At 46.0% G+C, this 15,708-nt stretch overlaps 1 protein-coding gene across 1 annotated transcript in view; it reads right to left on the bottom strand.

Annotated features, from left to right (window-relative positions):
* Positions 1-15,708, bottom strand: part of ALG9 (ALG9 alpha-1,2-mannosyltransferase) — an 80,695-nt gene that overhangs the window by 47,920 nt on the left and 17,067 nt on the right. The window contains exons 9-10 of the mRNA XM_056107583.1: positions 5,180-5,302; positions 2,676-2,830 (exon numbers count right to left, since the gene is read on the bottom strand). Coding sequence (XP_055963558.1) covers positions 2,676-2,830; positions 5,180-5,302 — 278 coding nt within the window. The remainder of the gene's footprint in view (positions 1-2,675; positions 2,831-5,179; positions 5,303-15,708) is intronic.

The following is a 15,708-nucleotide window of genomic DNA, read 5'->3' as shown; positions in this document are numbered from 1 at the left end:
CCTGGTGGTGCTCGGGGGACCATATGGGATGCTGGGAATCGAACCCGGGCTGGCTGCGTGCAAGGCTAATGCTCCACCCGCTGTGCTATCGCTCCAGCCCTAATTTTTTTTTTAAAAAAAACTTTCCAACAAAAATGCTCTTCTGGGTAGTTTTAATATATAAAGTTACCTAGTTCCGGTTTGATGTGAGAATTAATCTCGATTTCCTTGCTGACAAATTTGCATCAGCATTTTTATAGCAACAAAATACATACTGACAAAACAGGAAGAAAAAAAAGAACTTGTCACAGATTGGTGGATTATCTGCTGGACTACTACCCAAATAAACGGGATGGATATTAACACAACACACACAGATGCATGAATGCTGTTCTGTCTAAGGACCTGCCCAGTAGGTTTACCAAATCCATGCCTTTCCTCTCATCTGGACTACTTCTAGAAAGCGATGCTATCGCACATTACAAGTTGTACTCCTGGGGCACAGCGGGAGGCTCAATGCCTCCCCTACCAGCAAGAGCCTCAAGATCCCCAGCACCTCACCGAGATGGTCCTGGAAGCTCTGCTGTGTGGAATCTCTGGATCATAACAAAGTGTGTGACCCCCATTACACCGCAGGCAGAGCACTGCGTGAGCACTGCAACTAGAGTGAGCAACCCCCCACCCCACACCACCCCTGGCAGCCAGTATATGCAGAAGCTGACAGCTACCATAGCAAAGGGAAAGGGGGAAATGGTTCTGTGCTCCTTCCATCGTTATACGAATCTGTCGTAAGGAAACAATCAAAATACGTAAGCAAAGCATTATTTACAAAACTGAAAATAAGATAGTAGCCCAAATATTGATATGAATTATACTTAACTAGAATATTATTCAGTTAACTATTATGTAACATAATCATGTTTTATTATTAAATACAGAACACTACACGCTATTAAAATGATGGGCACCAAGCACTCCCCGGAGTAATTCCTGAGTGCAGAGCCAGGAGTAACCCCTGTGCATCGCTGGGTGTGGCCCAAAAAGCAAAATAATAATAATAAATAATGGGCAGCATCATTTTAGATTTTTTAGAGTAAAAAATCATCATCATTTTTCAGAGTAAAAAATTTAATGTATAACTAAGTGAGATATAACACTGTAAGTACATTTTTATTATAATAAACTCTGACGTGTGACAAATACATGTTAGAAAATGGTTTTGTTGGGATAACGAGATAATCTTTTCTTTTATTTCTTTCCAAGTCATCTGTAGTAAAGTTCAATTACTATTATGAATTTGATTTCTTTGAATTGTCCAGGGCCACGGAGATAGCTCAATGGGCTGAGCACATGATTAGCATAAGAGAGGCCCAAATTTGATCCCCAGCACCACATGGCCTTGAAACACTCCTGGGACCAACCTCCAAGTACAGAGCTGGGCATGGTCCCAAAATAACCAAACAGCAACAATGAATAATACAACTCTCATCTTGATATGGAGATGAGTGAAAAACATGACGCTAAATGGAAGGAGTCCACCACAGAGGGACAGCGCCATGACGCCATTCACACAGACCTCCACATCTGGGGAACCCATGGAGATTGAGAGCAGACGAGTGATGGAAAGCCAGGGGACAATGGCTAAAGGACCTGGGTTTCTGATGACAAAATGGTCTAAAATTGACTGTAGCCATGGTTAGTTCCCTGAACATACCCACAAACTATAGAAAGGTGTACTTAAAATGGGTGAGTTCCACCAATATAGCTCCACCAATCTGTTAAGGAAAAAACCTATCACCCTAATAATTCTTTTCCAACAACTGCAAATGGTAAGACATCAAGAAAAGTCTGCACAGACGCTTGTGAGGCCTTAAATATAGAAATCTTGAAGGTCAGCTCTAAGGGAATTGACCCGGAGAGGTTCGAGGCCAGATTACAAAGCATACCAAAGAGCTAACTTCCTGATGTTCTCCTAAACAGTCGAGCAAGTTCTATTCTGGTCCCATAGCAGAAGAACCAACATCTGGGTAGCTGTGCTCTGAGGCAGGCCCACACCAAGTCACAAACTTCTTTCTGTTTGTTTCTGGCTTGGGGCCACACTCATCTGTGCTCAGTTCTCTCCTGGGCGAACTCCTAAGTTTGCACCCGGGGACCACTCCTGGCAGTGCTGGGGATCCAACTCGGATTGGCTGCATGCAAAGCAACCGCCTTACCCCCCAAAATTTCTTTACTAGTATCTGGATTACTGTTGACAAGAGAGACTGGTACAGAAATGAATACTGCAAGCATATAATTAGCAAGTTAAGAGCACGATCACCAGCTAGGCGATCAATGCATAAAGTTTTAATAACACGATCGGAAATCTGGTTGAACGTATGGATGACATGTCTGACTTAGGTGAAAGCCTTCTGAAATGTGCCTTAAGGCTTTGTAAACAATTTTACAAGTGAGGCCGAGGGACCAATACAGGGGCAGGCACTTGCCTTTCATGCAGCTGACCAGAGACTGATCCCCAGCACCCCACAATGTCCCCCAAGCACCACCAGGAGTAGGCCCTGGGCACAGAGGCAGGAATAAGCCCTCCTGAGTCCTGAGCACAGTCAGGTGTGCGCCAAGAACAAAAACAACAAACAAACAAGCAACAACAACAAAAAGCGAGGCAGGATGAAGCACTCTGACATTTCCCTGAAACTTACCTGAAGTGCAGAAAGGGCCACAGCACCACAGAGACATATAAGTGGATACACAGGGAAAAGAAATCTCTCCTCTTTGTGAGGCTGGATGAAGAAAATCAGAAACCAGATATACATTGGAGCCAAGGTAAGCCAATATGGGTGGCCTAAATTCTGAACTGCAAGACACACACACAAAAAAAATCCACATTTCACCATCATAGAACAAAACAACATATTTCGTTTCAGTCCTCCGGATCTCAGACTTGGGAGTATGCCCTACACACCCCATAAAATGTTACGACTCTTGTATTCACACTTTCTTCCATGCCACAAAGGAGTCAAGCAGAAAGAGGAAAACAGGCTCTTCTCAGCTCACGCCCACGGGAAGGAACATCTGAAAAGACTCACGATACAAATTTTCTCTGCTAATTTTTAGGTCTGGGAAAACTATTATCATTCATTTATGTGGAAAGGATTTTTTTTAAGCATTCCCAGATCCCAAAAGCATTCCCAGACCCCAAAACACCAATTCATGCCACACAGAAATGATCTACTTTCAAATAACGGGGGAACTGGTATTGGATTTGGCTGGAACATGAAAGTCAGGTAAAGGAGTAACAGAACTGAGTAATTCCTACAAGGCACAAAACAAAGAAGCAAAACCCTGATCTCTGTTTTATTTATTTTTGCTTTGGGATCACACTTGGAGATGTACAGGAGTTAGGTACTCCTGCTCTCAGGAATTACTCCTGGCAGTGCTCGAGGAACTACACGGGATGGGGATGCTGGGAATCGAACCCAGGTTGGTCACATAGGAGGCAAATGCCCTATCCATTGTGCTATGGCTCGGGCCCCACAAACCCTTATCTTTAGTGGCTCCTTCAACGAACTCTACAGAGTCCTGAAATTAACTAAAAGCATTAACATGAACTCACTTCCGGGATTTCCACTTCTATGTTGTTTAATATATCAATGTTCTTTCTTATACACTAATTGGTCTGTTCATATATCTGTAGATCCAAGGGGGGGAAAAAGTTTTTTTTTTTCTCAACCTACCTCTGGTTATTAGTCAAGCCATACCTACGTGACAAAGTATTTTAAGGACTATAAAAACCAAGTGAAATAAAAACCAAGTATTTGTTATAAACACTATGAAAAGCACTTTTTTTAATGAAGAAATTCCATTTAGGAAATATGAGAGAGAAGAGGAAAGAGGAAACCCAATAAGGTTTAAAAATAATACTAAAGAAATTATATATATCCCAAGTTGGAATATGGGTGACTCCAGAATGAGAACATACATGCAGAACTCTTCAAGGAATTATACTGTGATCCCAAATTAGAACCAAACTGTATGTACAGCATGAGGAAGAATTCAGGGAGTTTAATGAACCCTAAGACCCAAGCACCTGCTTGGAAGTTGCTGGAAGTTGCACAGACCCACAGGGAAGGCTGAGTCCTTCCTTCTCGTTGAGAAGGCAAACCAGCTCAAAGGTTGGCAGACAGCACCCCCTGGTGTCCATTATGTTTACAACGAGCGAGTCCAGATTGAAAAGATCAAGATTCTAGTCAAGACCAACCTACCTGAGTGGACCCAAGGGATAGTACAGTGGGTAGGGCATTCGCCTTACAAGCAGTCGACTGGGGTTCAATCCCCGGAATCCCATATGGTCAAAGCACCGCCAAGAGTAATTCCTGAGTGCAGAGCCAGGAGCAACCCCTGAGCATCACCGGGTATGACCAAAAAAATAAATAAATGAAGTACTCCTTACTGTGTTTCCATTTAAAAAAAAAAAACCTAAAAAAAAGATCTGTAAAGAAAAAATTGGGGCCGAAGCACAGTGGGTAGTGAGTTTGCCTTGCGTTTGATCCCTGGCATCCCCTCTGGTCCCTCTGGACATCACCTGAGCATCACCAGTGTGACCCAAAAACGCAAAACAAAAAATATATATATAAATAAAATTTTAAAAATTCTCAGACTAAAGGGGCCGTAAAGACAGTAGAGACTGAATGGGTAGCCAACCAGGGTTCAATCCTCAGCACCCCATAGAGTCCTCAGACTCCGCCAGGAGTAATTCCCGAGCACAGAGCTAGAAGTAACCCCTGAGTAACACTGGGTATGCTTCCCCTCCACCAAAAAAAAAAAAAACCAATAATTTTATTAAAAAAATTTTTTTTCCTCTCCCATTCTGCCCTCCTCCACTCCCCCATCTTGTTCTATAAATTATGCTGAGACTTCCTCCCTTGAAATCCTCCCTCTGTCAGTTATATTTGCAGTTATTAACCAAATCATAATTGTTTGGTTTTGGTGGGGACAGAGGGTGTGTGTGTGTGTGTGTGTGTGTGTGTGTGTGAGAGAGAGAGAGAGAGAGAGAGAGACAGAGAGAGAGATCTGGGGATTGAACCCAAAGCCTCCCCAAGCAAAGCGAATATTCTGTTGAACTACATTCCTGGCGGCCCGACTCCCGGCATACACACTGTTCCTTATTCTTTCCTCTTCACCAACTTACCACCATGCCACTCACCGTGAAAGTTCTGCAGTAGATATTCCATAAGGTAGGTCAGTGGCAAAACAAAAAGAGCCAAAGCAAAGGCTATATTGAAATTCAGAAATCCATTAATGAAATAGAAGTACCAGGGTTCCGTGCCTGAAGGAGAGAAAAGGAGAAAAGGAGTCAGTAGCCAAGTCTCCAATAGCCATTGTGGGGCTCAATGTGTTTTCTTGGTTCAAGGAGACTAATGAGTCACAAACTCACTCTCTTTCCATGCTCGGTCACACATGGGAAGACAAGAGCAGAAGATGGCAAGATGGGATCGGCCATGATTTAGACAGAAACCAAATCTCAAATGTTTATTCATCTAGTGATCCACAGAGGGAATATTGATCACTGTTGTTCCCTTTATTAATCACTATATCTGGCCCAAACAGCCAAGTCTGAATGGACTAATACTTTTTGTTTTGCTTTATTTTGGTGGAGGAGAGGGGTACTCAGGACTCTGGTTTAGTGTTGAGGACAGAACATTTCAGTACTTAAAACAGTTTAGTGTAATATTGTGATTTATAAAAAATATATAAATACAAGTATTTTGCTGTATCCCTATTCCTGGCTTACAGAACTCTGAAAATCCTTGGAATTCCCTAAGTGATGAAAAGGATGAAGGTGTCTTTTGTTGTTTAGTGAGGCAAAATGTGAAAGGCCCAACATAATCAAAGGGTAGGGACTGGTTGTCAGGGGAACCCAGCTGGAAGCCACAGTCCCTCTGTCCTTCCCTCCACCTCTTCCGGGAGGGGGCTGGGGGCTGGAATGAGTTCAGCCTACAGTCGCCAATGATGTCATCAGACAAGCCTAGGAAAAGAAGCCTCCCTAAACAACCGCAAAGGAAACTGGTCTACAGAACTGGGCTTACCATGGAGGGGCAGTGATCTGAGGCAGGAGGCACTCTGGTGGAGGGTGTGGTGTTGGAATGCTGCATGCATGCAACCCTAACGCTAACAGTATTGCCAACCACGGTGCCTAAAATATGTTTTTCAATAAACAGAAAACAAAGTCAGGGTTTGGAGAGCATCTGGGCTGGGGAGCAGGGTGGAGAAGCTGGCGGCGCCACTCGAACTCCTTGCCCAGTCCCTCTCTATCTCTTCCAATGGGCCACTCAGCTATCTCCTGGGTAATAAACTGTCATGGATAAAGGCTTCTCTGGGTCTTGAGAGCCACGACAGCAAATGAACTGAAACACCCCCTGTAAGAACCTCCAATCTCTGGTGGACTGGTCAGAAGCACAAGTGACAACCTGAACTTGTAGCCAGCATCTGCAGTGAGGGCTGGGGGAGGGGTGGGCGACTTCAGGGAAAGAGCCTTTGGGACCGGATGCTACCTCCGGGCAGACAGTGTCAGAGCTGAGTTAACAGTCGGGTGATGTGTGGAAACAGCACACTGGACCGAGGAACATGGTGGTGTGCCATTAAGACTACTAAAACGCCATTCAGATGTGACTATCCTTCTCACAGTCTAACAATTAAGTGATGGGGTGGGGGAAGAGAGAGAGAGAGGATGCAAATGCTAGTCTTGGACCAGGGAGATGCTCCCTGTATGCGGGAGGCCCAGGCTCCATCTCTGCCCCGTCTCCTGGAGCACAAAAGGAGGGGAGCAAAATGCCTTGAGTACCACCAGGTCCACAAATAAAGCAAACAAAAAATGATATTCTGTTATGACAAATATTCGGTCTGAGCTAGTCATGTCTCTGTCATTTTCTTACCTCTTTATACCATCTTTGATATTAGTATTCTAATTTTTTTTATTCCAGTAACATTCTACTGCCTTTCCCACTGAGATGCCTGACCACAGTCCTCCAGTCACATAGGGATGGACTAAGAATCAGCCATGGGTTTTCCCTAGGCAAACAGGGCTCAGAGACCCCATGCCCTGCTCAGAAGCGCTGGGGATTCTGAGTGAAACGAAATGAAAACACAAGCCTCCCCCACACTGCTCTTGATTCTTTCACTCAAAATCCTTAAGCCCATGAAAAGGGGCAGGTTTGCGGTCGGTGCTTCCTGTGTGTGATGACTTCCGCAGGCAGTGGGTGACACCTGCAGGTTTTAATCACGGCAGAATGTTCTGACACCCACTTTGCCCCTCCCCCCCCAAGCAATTTGCTGCAATCAGTGTTGCTTAAAAGGGTAATCAGAAGGCAGAGAGTAGTTAGAAAACCCTGACATTTCTGCAGCTTGCACAGCAAAGTAAGATTAGAAACTAAACTCATAGTGGAGATATTTAGGGGAGCTGGGCGAGGGGTGGTGGGGACACTCAGGAAGGACTCAAGTGCTACTGTGGACCACCGTTGGGGACATCTCTCTTCTGAAGTCTAAATTCAGTGATCAGGACCCTTGAGGCCGAGAGGGTCCATCCCAGGCCAAGCTCACAAGGGAAATTCAGAGTGGAACTCTCTCTCTCTCTCTCTCTCTCTCTATTTATTTATTTATTACTTTTTTAAAAAAAATTTCCCAAAAGAAGAGAGAGAGAGAGAACAAGGGGGAATGCCCTGCCACAGAGGCAGGGTGGGATGGGGGGTGGGGGATGGGAGGGATGCTGGGACCTGTGGTGGAGGGATGGGTACTTGATCATTGTATAACTGAAACCCAAGCACAAAAATTTGTAAGTCTATAACTGTACCTCATGGTGTTTCACAAATAAATAAAATAAATAAAATTTTAATGAACCACTATGAGATACAGTTAGACTTAAAAACTTTCATGATTGCATTTCAGTCAAACAACGTTCAAGTACCCATCCCTCCACCAGTGCCCATTCTCTACCACCAATGTTTAGGAAAGCCGATCTCATGTGCTGGGGGAAAAGGAACTTTCTTTCTGGACCATCTTTTGGGGTACAGAAGACTCAAGGATGGTTTCAATTCCAAAACTAATCTGTGTTCCCTGGAATTCGTCACTTCTTGGCTTTTTAGTTAAAATCGAATGTGGGTTTTAATTAATATCTTATGCAAATTTCCTGAATGGAGTGGGGAAGAGTCTCCCAAGCAGTGTTCATGGGGCCACTAGGGCCCCCCCTGTCCCCCTGCTCCAGGCAGTGCCACATGCTAGGCCCACAATTCCAGCTTTCTGAGCTATCTCCCGGCCCCGAACTGGGTCCTTCAGGAGACCAGTTTCCGAAAAGGTAAGTTCTATCCAGTCGCTCCTTCCCTCCACTGTGGAAGCAATCAACTTCCTGTTCACCAGTTCTCAATCTCAGTTGGAAGAAAAACCAGGAAGTGGCCAGAGAGAACGAGGGACCTCTCTCGCCTCAACTATTACAGAAGCCAAATTTCAACAGGAAAAATAATAGCCTCTTTCTCTTTGTTATTTGCAAATACATATTGGTGTTTTTTTGTTTTTCAGGGCTACTCTTCATTTCCTCAATGTATCTGTCTCTCCCCGCAAGTTTCAATACTCTCCTGTTAGTGTGATCTTCTTACTCTAAGACGTGGGGTTGGGGGCTGGAGAGATAGCACAGTGGGCAGGGCGTTTGCCTGCACCTGGCCGACCCAGGTTCAAGTCCCAGCATCCCATATGGTCCCTTGAGCACCGCCAGGAGTAATTCCTGAGTGCAGAGCCAGGAGTTACCCCTGTGCCATCTCCAGATGTGACCCCCCCCCAAAAAAAAGACGTGGGGTGGAGAGCATGCATTGGCATATGAAATCATCGCCACGTGTTAGGGGCTCAGATCAACTTCTCAGCGAGACAGGGAGCATTTTGTAATAAGTGGTTCCTTCCCTGAAGGATGGAGCAAAAACTAGGGGATAAGTCAGGAGTGGAAAGTTCAACAGTCCTAAAAACAAGGGCAAAAGGGGACAATCCTAGCGAATTTCTAGCCATGCCTGTCCTCCTTGAGGGGGCACGTGCTTTAGGAGTGGAAAGAGTCAAAGCTTTTCTCTCTAGCCAGCGAGATATTCAGATATTGGATTCAACGGCTCAGCAAGTATCTGGGCTGAGCCCCGCAGCTGAGATGCGCTGAGATGCGTCAGAATGAGGCGCTAACCCTGTAGCTGGTGCAAAGTGGAAGGTGAAAGGAAGGTGGCAGCAGAGCCTCTCGGCTCCATTCTTTTCACTCAGAGGAGCGAAGGGGAGGTTTGGAAGAGCTGAAACAAAGAAGCATGTTCACAGGCTGAATGAAGGGGAACAATTTTATAGCCAGAACTTTGTAGAACATTAGAAACTAAGTGAGAGAAAAACCATCCCCGTAAATGTTAAATTGGCCTCCGAGAAAGGGCACCGAGGTTCCACAGAAAGATCTAAAAGGAGCAAAGGTTCTGTAACACTCGTGCATGGCGGGGAGGACCCCGGCCACAGGACGCCACTGGCTTCCTCTGCGGCTTCGAGAAGGGAACCCGGGCCGCTTTAACACAGGGCACTCGCCTTTTCCTTCTGAATTTCCCATCGAGGGAAACTGGGGTGGGAAATAGGGATCAGATCCTAAGTGGTCCTGTGGCCCCTTTGTGTAGACCCACTTATTTCTTCAGATCCTCTGTTATTTTGTGGAAATTGCTGATTGGTTTTGCCTCTGGTGTTTGGGCCATGCCTGGCAGTGCTCAGGGGTCACTGCTGGCTGTGCTCTGGGGACCATATGAGATACCAAGGATCAAACCAGGTTTGACTACATGCAAGGCAAACATCCTATCCACCATCCTACAGCTCTGACCCCTATTTTGGGGGTGGGGGGTCATACTCAGCAGAGTCCAGGGAACTCCTCCCAGTGGTGCTCAGGGAGCCATGAGACCTGAGGGATTGAACCCTGGTTCCCACTTGCAATGTCCTTTGCCCTCTCCCCCAGCCCCCACTGTTATTTCGTGGGCAAGAGAGAGCATCTGTTCTCCGTCCTGCCCGTGACTCCTCCCCGGGGAGCACCACCCTGCACGCCCCATACCACTCCCCTTCTCAGCAATAATGTCTGCCAGATCCAAATGCTACCAGGGTAAGAGGCAAAGTCCATGCCAAGACCAGTGGCTTTCTCTTTCGCAACTCTCGCTTGAACCGCTGGCCTCTGACGGGGAGGGGTGGGGGAGGGAGGTCTGGCCTGCAGCCTTCCAGTCTGAGGTCTGCACTGCTACCCCACAAGGCCAGGTGTCGTGACCTCCTCCAAGCATTTTCGCTTTTCTTCCACAAGGGTCTGGGGTGGTGCTCCCCTGGGGAAGAGCAGGTGGCGCCGCCAATGGAGCCCGATGGGGGGCTCCCGCTGACAGGCCAGGCCAGCTGCTCCCCACCGTGTAGACGGGGCCGCTCCTGCCACAGGGCCTCCTACCCCCACCACTAACTTGGCTGTTGAATCGAGTCCAACGCCAGGCCTGTGCCAGAGCTGTCGCCCCACTGCTGCCGTGGGTCGGACTTCGTGGCGAGTTCCCAGCCGGCTTCTCGAAGGTTCCCTTTGTAGTGAATAAGGATGAAGAGAACCTCCCTCACATTGCTCCCTCGCGAGCTGACGTGGGGCGAGTTCTCTGGTGCGAGCAGGCGAACAACGAACAGAAGTTGTTGTAATGGAGAATTATGAAAAAGTACTCCTTGTCTTTCCCCCACGTTCTTGGGCAAGTTCAGCTCTGGAACAGGCCATGAATATCGGCTACTGGGCCAAGAAAGTGCCAAGGTCCCTTGGCAAGCAAGGAGCATGAAGCAGGCACATTGAGATGGTTCCGAGTTTGAACGGATCCTGCTTATGCCTTTACCGTTGCCACCTAAAATTCAGCTCAAGCTGTAAAAAATACTTAGAGTTTTAAAACATTGAACTCAATGTTTAATCCTTCTGTCTCAGCACTCTCTATACCAGACATCGAATTTGTCTGAAACGTGTCCCTTGCTGGTATCACTGAACAAACTCCTGCCCTTCCTCCCTGACTCATTTTAAAGATCACCATCTCCAAGGGAGCACCAAATAAAGGATGTTTGGAGGATCCTCCCAGGAGGGGAGATGCATGTCGAAAGTAGACTATGGACTGAACATGTTTGCCACTCAAAGCCTCTTTTGCAGACCACAACACCCAAAAGGAGAGAGAGAACACAGGGGATTGCCCTGCCACAGAGACAGGGGGGATGGGGGGATGGGGGTGGGGGGATATTATCCATGGTGGTGGAAAATGGGCACTGGTGGAGGGATGGGTATCTGATCATTGTATAATTGAAACCAAAGCACAAAAAATTGTAAATCTACAACTGTAAAAAAAAAAAATAAAATAAAATAAAGTGAAAAAAAAAAAAAAGATCACCATCTCCAAGAAGCCCCTCCAGATGCCACCAGATGCAGTCGCCCCTACTATCTTACCACTGGAGCACATAAGATACAGAACTGGAGGGGCATATTAGGCATCTGCAGCCTTGGTGATGGCAAGTGCATGTGGAAAATGGCGAATGCTTGAAAGCTCTTTCTTCACGTCTTTGACTTAGATCCATTTGTCCGTTTATCCAACAAGCATTTATAGGCCTATTATGCTTCTCTATGAGCACTCAGGGGGCTTCTCTGGAGGTTCAAGCAGGGGAGCACAGTTCCTTACACACCTTTGACCAAATAAGGCCCATCTCTAGCCAGAGGAGGCTGTTCTCCTCCACCCATGTCAGTGTATAGCTTCAGGAAGGGCACGTGGAACAGTGGAGGAAGGGTCAGTCCTGGTGGTCAATGGGGTGGCTGATGTCACAGCCAGAGTGCCCTGACATTCAGAAACAGCACTATGACACAGATGTCCACAAAAACTATCAGCAAAATGCATTTTTTAAAAATTGGGGGGAGGGGGGAACGGGGGGCCATACTGGTTGTGTTCAGAGCTTACTCCTGGCTCTGCGCGCAGGGATCACTCTTGGGGGGCTCAGGAGAGCACACAAGGTGTTGGGATAGAACTCGCATCTGCCACGTGAAAGGCAAGTGCCCTATCCACTGTCCTATCACTCTGGCTCCGCACAAAACATTTAATTCTCAGGTAAGAAGCTGCCTGTCACAGCTAATGAAGTACTCGGAGAAGGAAGCTCTTATAATATAGCTAAAATAATGCCAAATAGTATCAGAGAAAGTAAAAGAGCTGAAGTTTCCATAACAGAGTCGCGCTCTCCCACTTGTTTGATGATTCACAGCATCAAAGCACCTATTAAAAGGTAAGTCTTAAACTGGGGACATTGGTGACAGGAAATGTACACTGGTGGAGGGTTGGGTGATGGAACACTATATGACTGTAACCTGATCATGAACAGCTTTGTAACTGTACATCTCATGGTGATTCAATTAAAAAAAAAAAAGATAAGTCTGATACTTATTTATTGAATGGAGTCATCAATTAAGATAAAATTAGTTGATGATCATGAAGTGCTTTTCAGCTTAAAAATACATTTGCCTCTATTCTTCTTTGGTATTTAGAAAATACCAACCTAATACAACACAACAGGTCTCACCAAAATAGATCTAGGACGTGAAAGTGCTCAGGGAAGCATGCAACCTGACAAAATTCACTCATTCGTTCATTCGTGACAAACCTTTCTCTGTACTGAAGCAACACTGCACTTTAACACCATGGGTTTTAGATGTGCGTCACTGAAATTCAACACGCAGGGCTGCGGAGATAGCACAAAGCGCTAGCGTCCAGGCTTTGCTCACTGCAGCCCTAGCCCGATCCTTGATGCAGCCACTGGTACCATATAATCCCTCGGAACACCTCTACGAAAAGCCCCAAGCACTGTCAGTGAAGCCCAAAAACCCAAGGGAAAGAAAATCAACATGTGTATATACGACATTGAGTTCACCGCTGAAAGTGTGGTCTGTCTTTCACCAGAAAATGAAAAATCTTTTTTTGCCCCCTTTTTGGCTCTCGGGGGGTGGGGTGGGGAGGCAGGGCCACTCCCAGACATACTCTGCCCAGCAGATTTGCATGGTTCAATGCCATGGCCTGAGGGTAGAGGTGCCAGGCATGACGAGGACCACCTGGCAGTACTTGGGAGCCTCCAGGGCTACACCTGGCCATAATCAGAGGACCATGTGGTGTTAGGACTTGAACTCGGGTCTGAGCACAAAACATGCACTTTTGATCACTGAGCTAACTCCCCAGTCTCTTAACAAATAGTGTGGACTAAACTCCATAAAGAATGCTCACTCCTAAATGAAAGTGTTCTCTGCAAGCCTGCTAAAGCAAAAAAGACAACTCTCTAAAAGTGCGGAAATCAAACACTTTCCCCCACATTGTCCAATTCAAAGAAGAGGTAAAAGTACTCTTCGAATTCAAGGCACTGAGATAGAACAGCAGATAAGGACGCTTGCCTTGCAAGCTGCCAACTCAGGTTCAATCCTAGGCATTGCAAATGGTCCCCTGAGCCCTGCCAGGTGTGGTCCCCGAGTACAGTGCCAGAAGCAAGCCCTGAGCACTGCCAGGTGCGGCCCCAAAGCCAAAAAGAAAAGAAACAACTTCAGGGGCCGGTGAGATAGTAAGGGCCCCTTACGGTGCACGCACTGCAAGCTGCCAACCCCAATTTAATGCCTGGCCCTACAGGGTCCAATGAGCATCACGGGTGTAATCCTGGGGATTCCTGAGTACCACCAGTGCGGCCTGGGCAGCACCACATCCTCAGACCCTTACAGTGAACCAAAGGCCCAGCTGTCCAAGAATCTGTTCCAGCAAAGCTTTTTCCTACCACTGGGAAATCAATCAATTTCTCTAACTTCTAAAAAGTCAACAGTTGAACTGAAACTACCCCTGGCTCATCAAAGCAGGTAAAACACAGTCTCCTCCCAGTAAAACACTGGCCAAAACGAATAGCAGATACCAGTAGGAAGATTGGCCACTGCTCTGCTGGACCCCAAAACCTACCAAAGGGGTCCTGATCACCCCCAATACACACGGATAAACTAGAAACATGAACTTAACTCAACCGACCACCTGTTTATTTCTAGTTTCAAAAACATCAGCAATCCAGTGAACTACAAAATTCATACAACATTCATGGACTCATACACAAAGTTTTATAAATAAACATTCAAAATGTGATAAAGGCAGAGAAGCCAATTTAACTCAAGAGTTAACATATATTCCCATATGTCTACTTTTTAAAAACAATACTGAAGACAGAACCCAGTGTGTCACAAACACAAGGCACTGTCCCATAGCCCCGTTCTACTGTCTACCCACCCACATAGAGTATTATATTTTCAATCGAACCCATTTTTTTTTTTGCATTTTGGGTCTCACCTGGATTACTCCTGGCTCTGCACTCAGGAATTACTGCTGGCATTGCTCAGGGGACCATATGGGATGCTGGGAATTGAACCCGGGTCGGCTGCGTGCAAGGCAAACGCTCTACCCACTGTGCTATCACTCCAGCCCCAATCGAACCCATTTAAATCCAATTCTAATATATAAACTAGGTGAAAGCAGAAGTCTCCCTTCACTTTCCCCTTCTCATACTATCAAATCAAAGTCTTCAAGTAGGCCACAGAGACAGTATCGGGGTTAAGGCATTTGCCATGCATATATGGCCAACCCTGATTCAATCCCCCACACCACATATGTCCCTGAGCACAACTCAAAATGACCCCTGAACACAGAGCCAGGAATCAGCCCTGGCCATTGCTGGATGAGGTCCCAAAGCAAACAAAAATTTAAAAATAAATTTGGGCTGGAGAAAAAGCAAAGGAAGTAACGGGCTTTCCTTGCATATAAACAACCCTGGTTTAATTTCCTGGCATCACATATGGTCTCTGAGCACCACCAGGGGGCAACTCAAGCAGAGAGCCAGGAATAGCCCCTGAGCACCACTGCCTGTGACCCCCCTCCCCTTCCAATGGCAGTTAGAAACGCACAAACTTTCCCTAGCAAAAGGGAGACATCTAGAGGCAAAAGTTTAAAATAGGGGCTCTTTCTCCTATCAGTCAGGATCTTAGGCCCTTAAATACGGTAGTCTCTCAGAGTCTATTCATCCAGCAATTATTCTCTAACCATTCAATTTATGAATTCAATTCACTAAATAAGACATGGCTTATTTGGGGGCCAGAGTGATAGCATGGCAGTTAGGCGTTTCCCTTGCACGCGGCCAACCTGGGTTCAATTCCCAGCAACCCATATGTTCCCCCAAGCACCACCAGGAGTAATTCCTGAATGCAGAACCAGGGGTAACCCCTGAGCATAGCTGGGTGTGACCTAAAAAGAAAAAAAAAACATGGCTTATTATAACTTGCCATATAAAATGACACTACTCCCCAAATCCTAAGGGGAGTCAATGAAATCTTAATAATACACTTACTTTCAACCTGCTAGTCTTATGGCAGAGTGGCACCAAAAAGCTATGGGCATGGTTTAAATTAGTACTGGAAACAGATAAAGGTAATATTAACCTGCTTCATAGGATTCCCCAAGTCTATGATATATACACAGAGTGTCCTCAGACTTTCAAAAGAGAAGACAAATTACACTCTTTTAATGACAAACTTTAAAAAAAAATGCTTACTGACTGGTCTGAGCAGAAAAATCTCTAGTCCATCCCTCTCTGCAACTGTCAAATGTCCTCTGGCCAACTAAAACAAACTCAAAGGCCAACTGAGTGAAG

Source organism: Sorex fumeus, unplaced genomic scaffold, assembly GCF_029834395.1.
Source record: "Sorex fumeus unplaced genomic scaffold, SorFum_2.1 ptg000169l, whole genome shotgun sequence".
In the NCBI taxonomy this organism is placed as follows: Eukaryota; Metazoa; Chordata; class Mammalia; order Eulipotyphla; family Soricidae; genus Sorex; species Sorex fumeus.
This window is presented reverse-complemented; position numbering and strand designations above follow the sequence as displayed.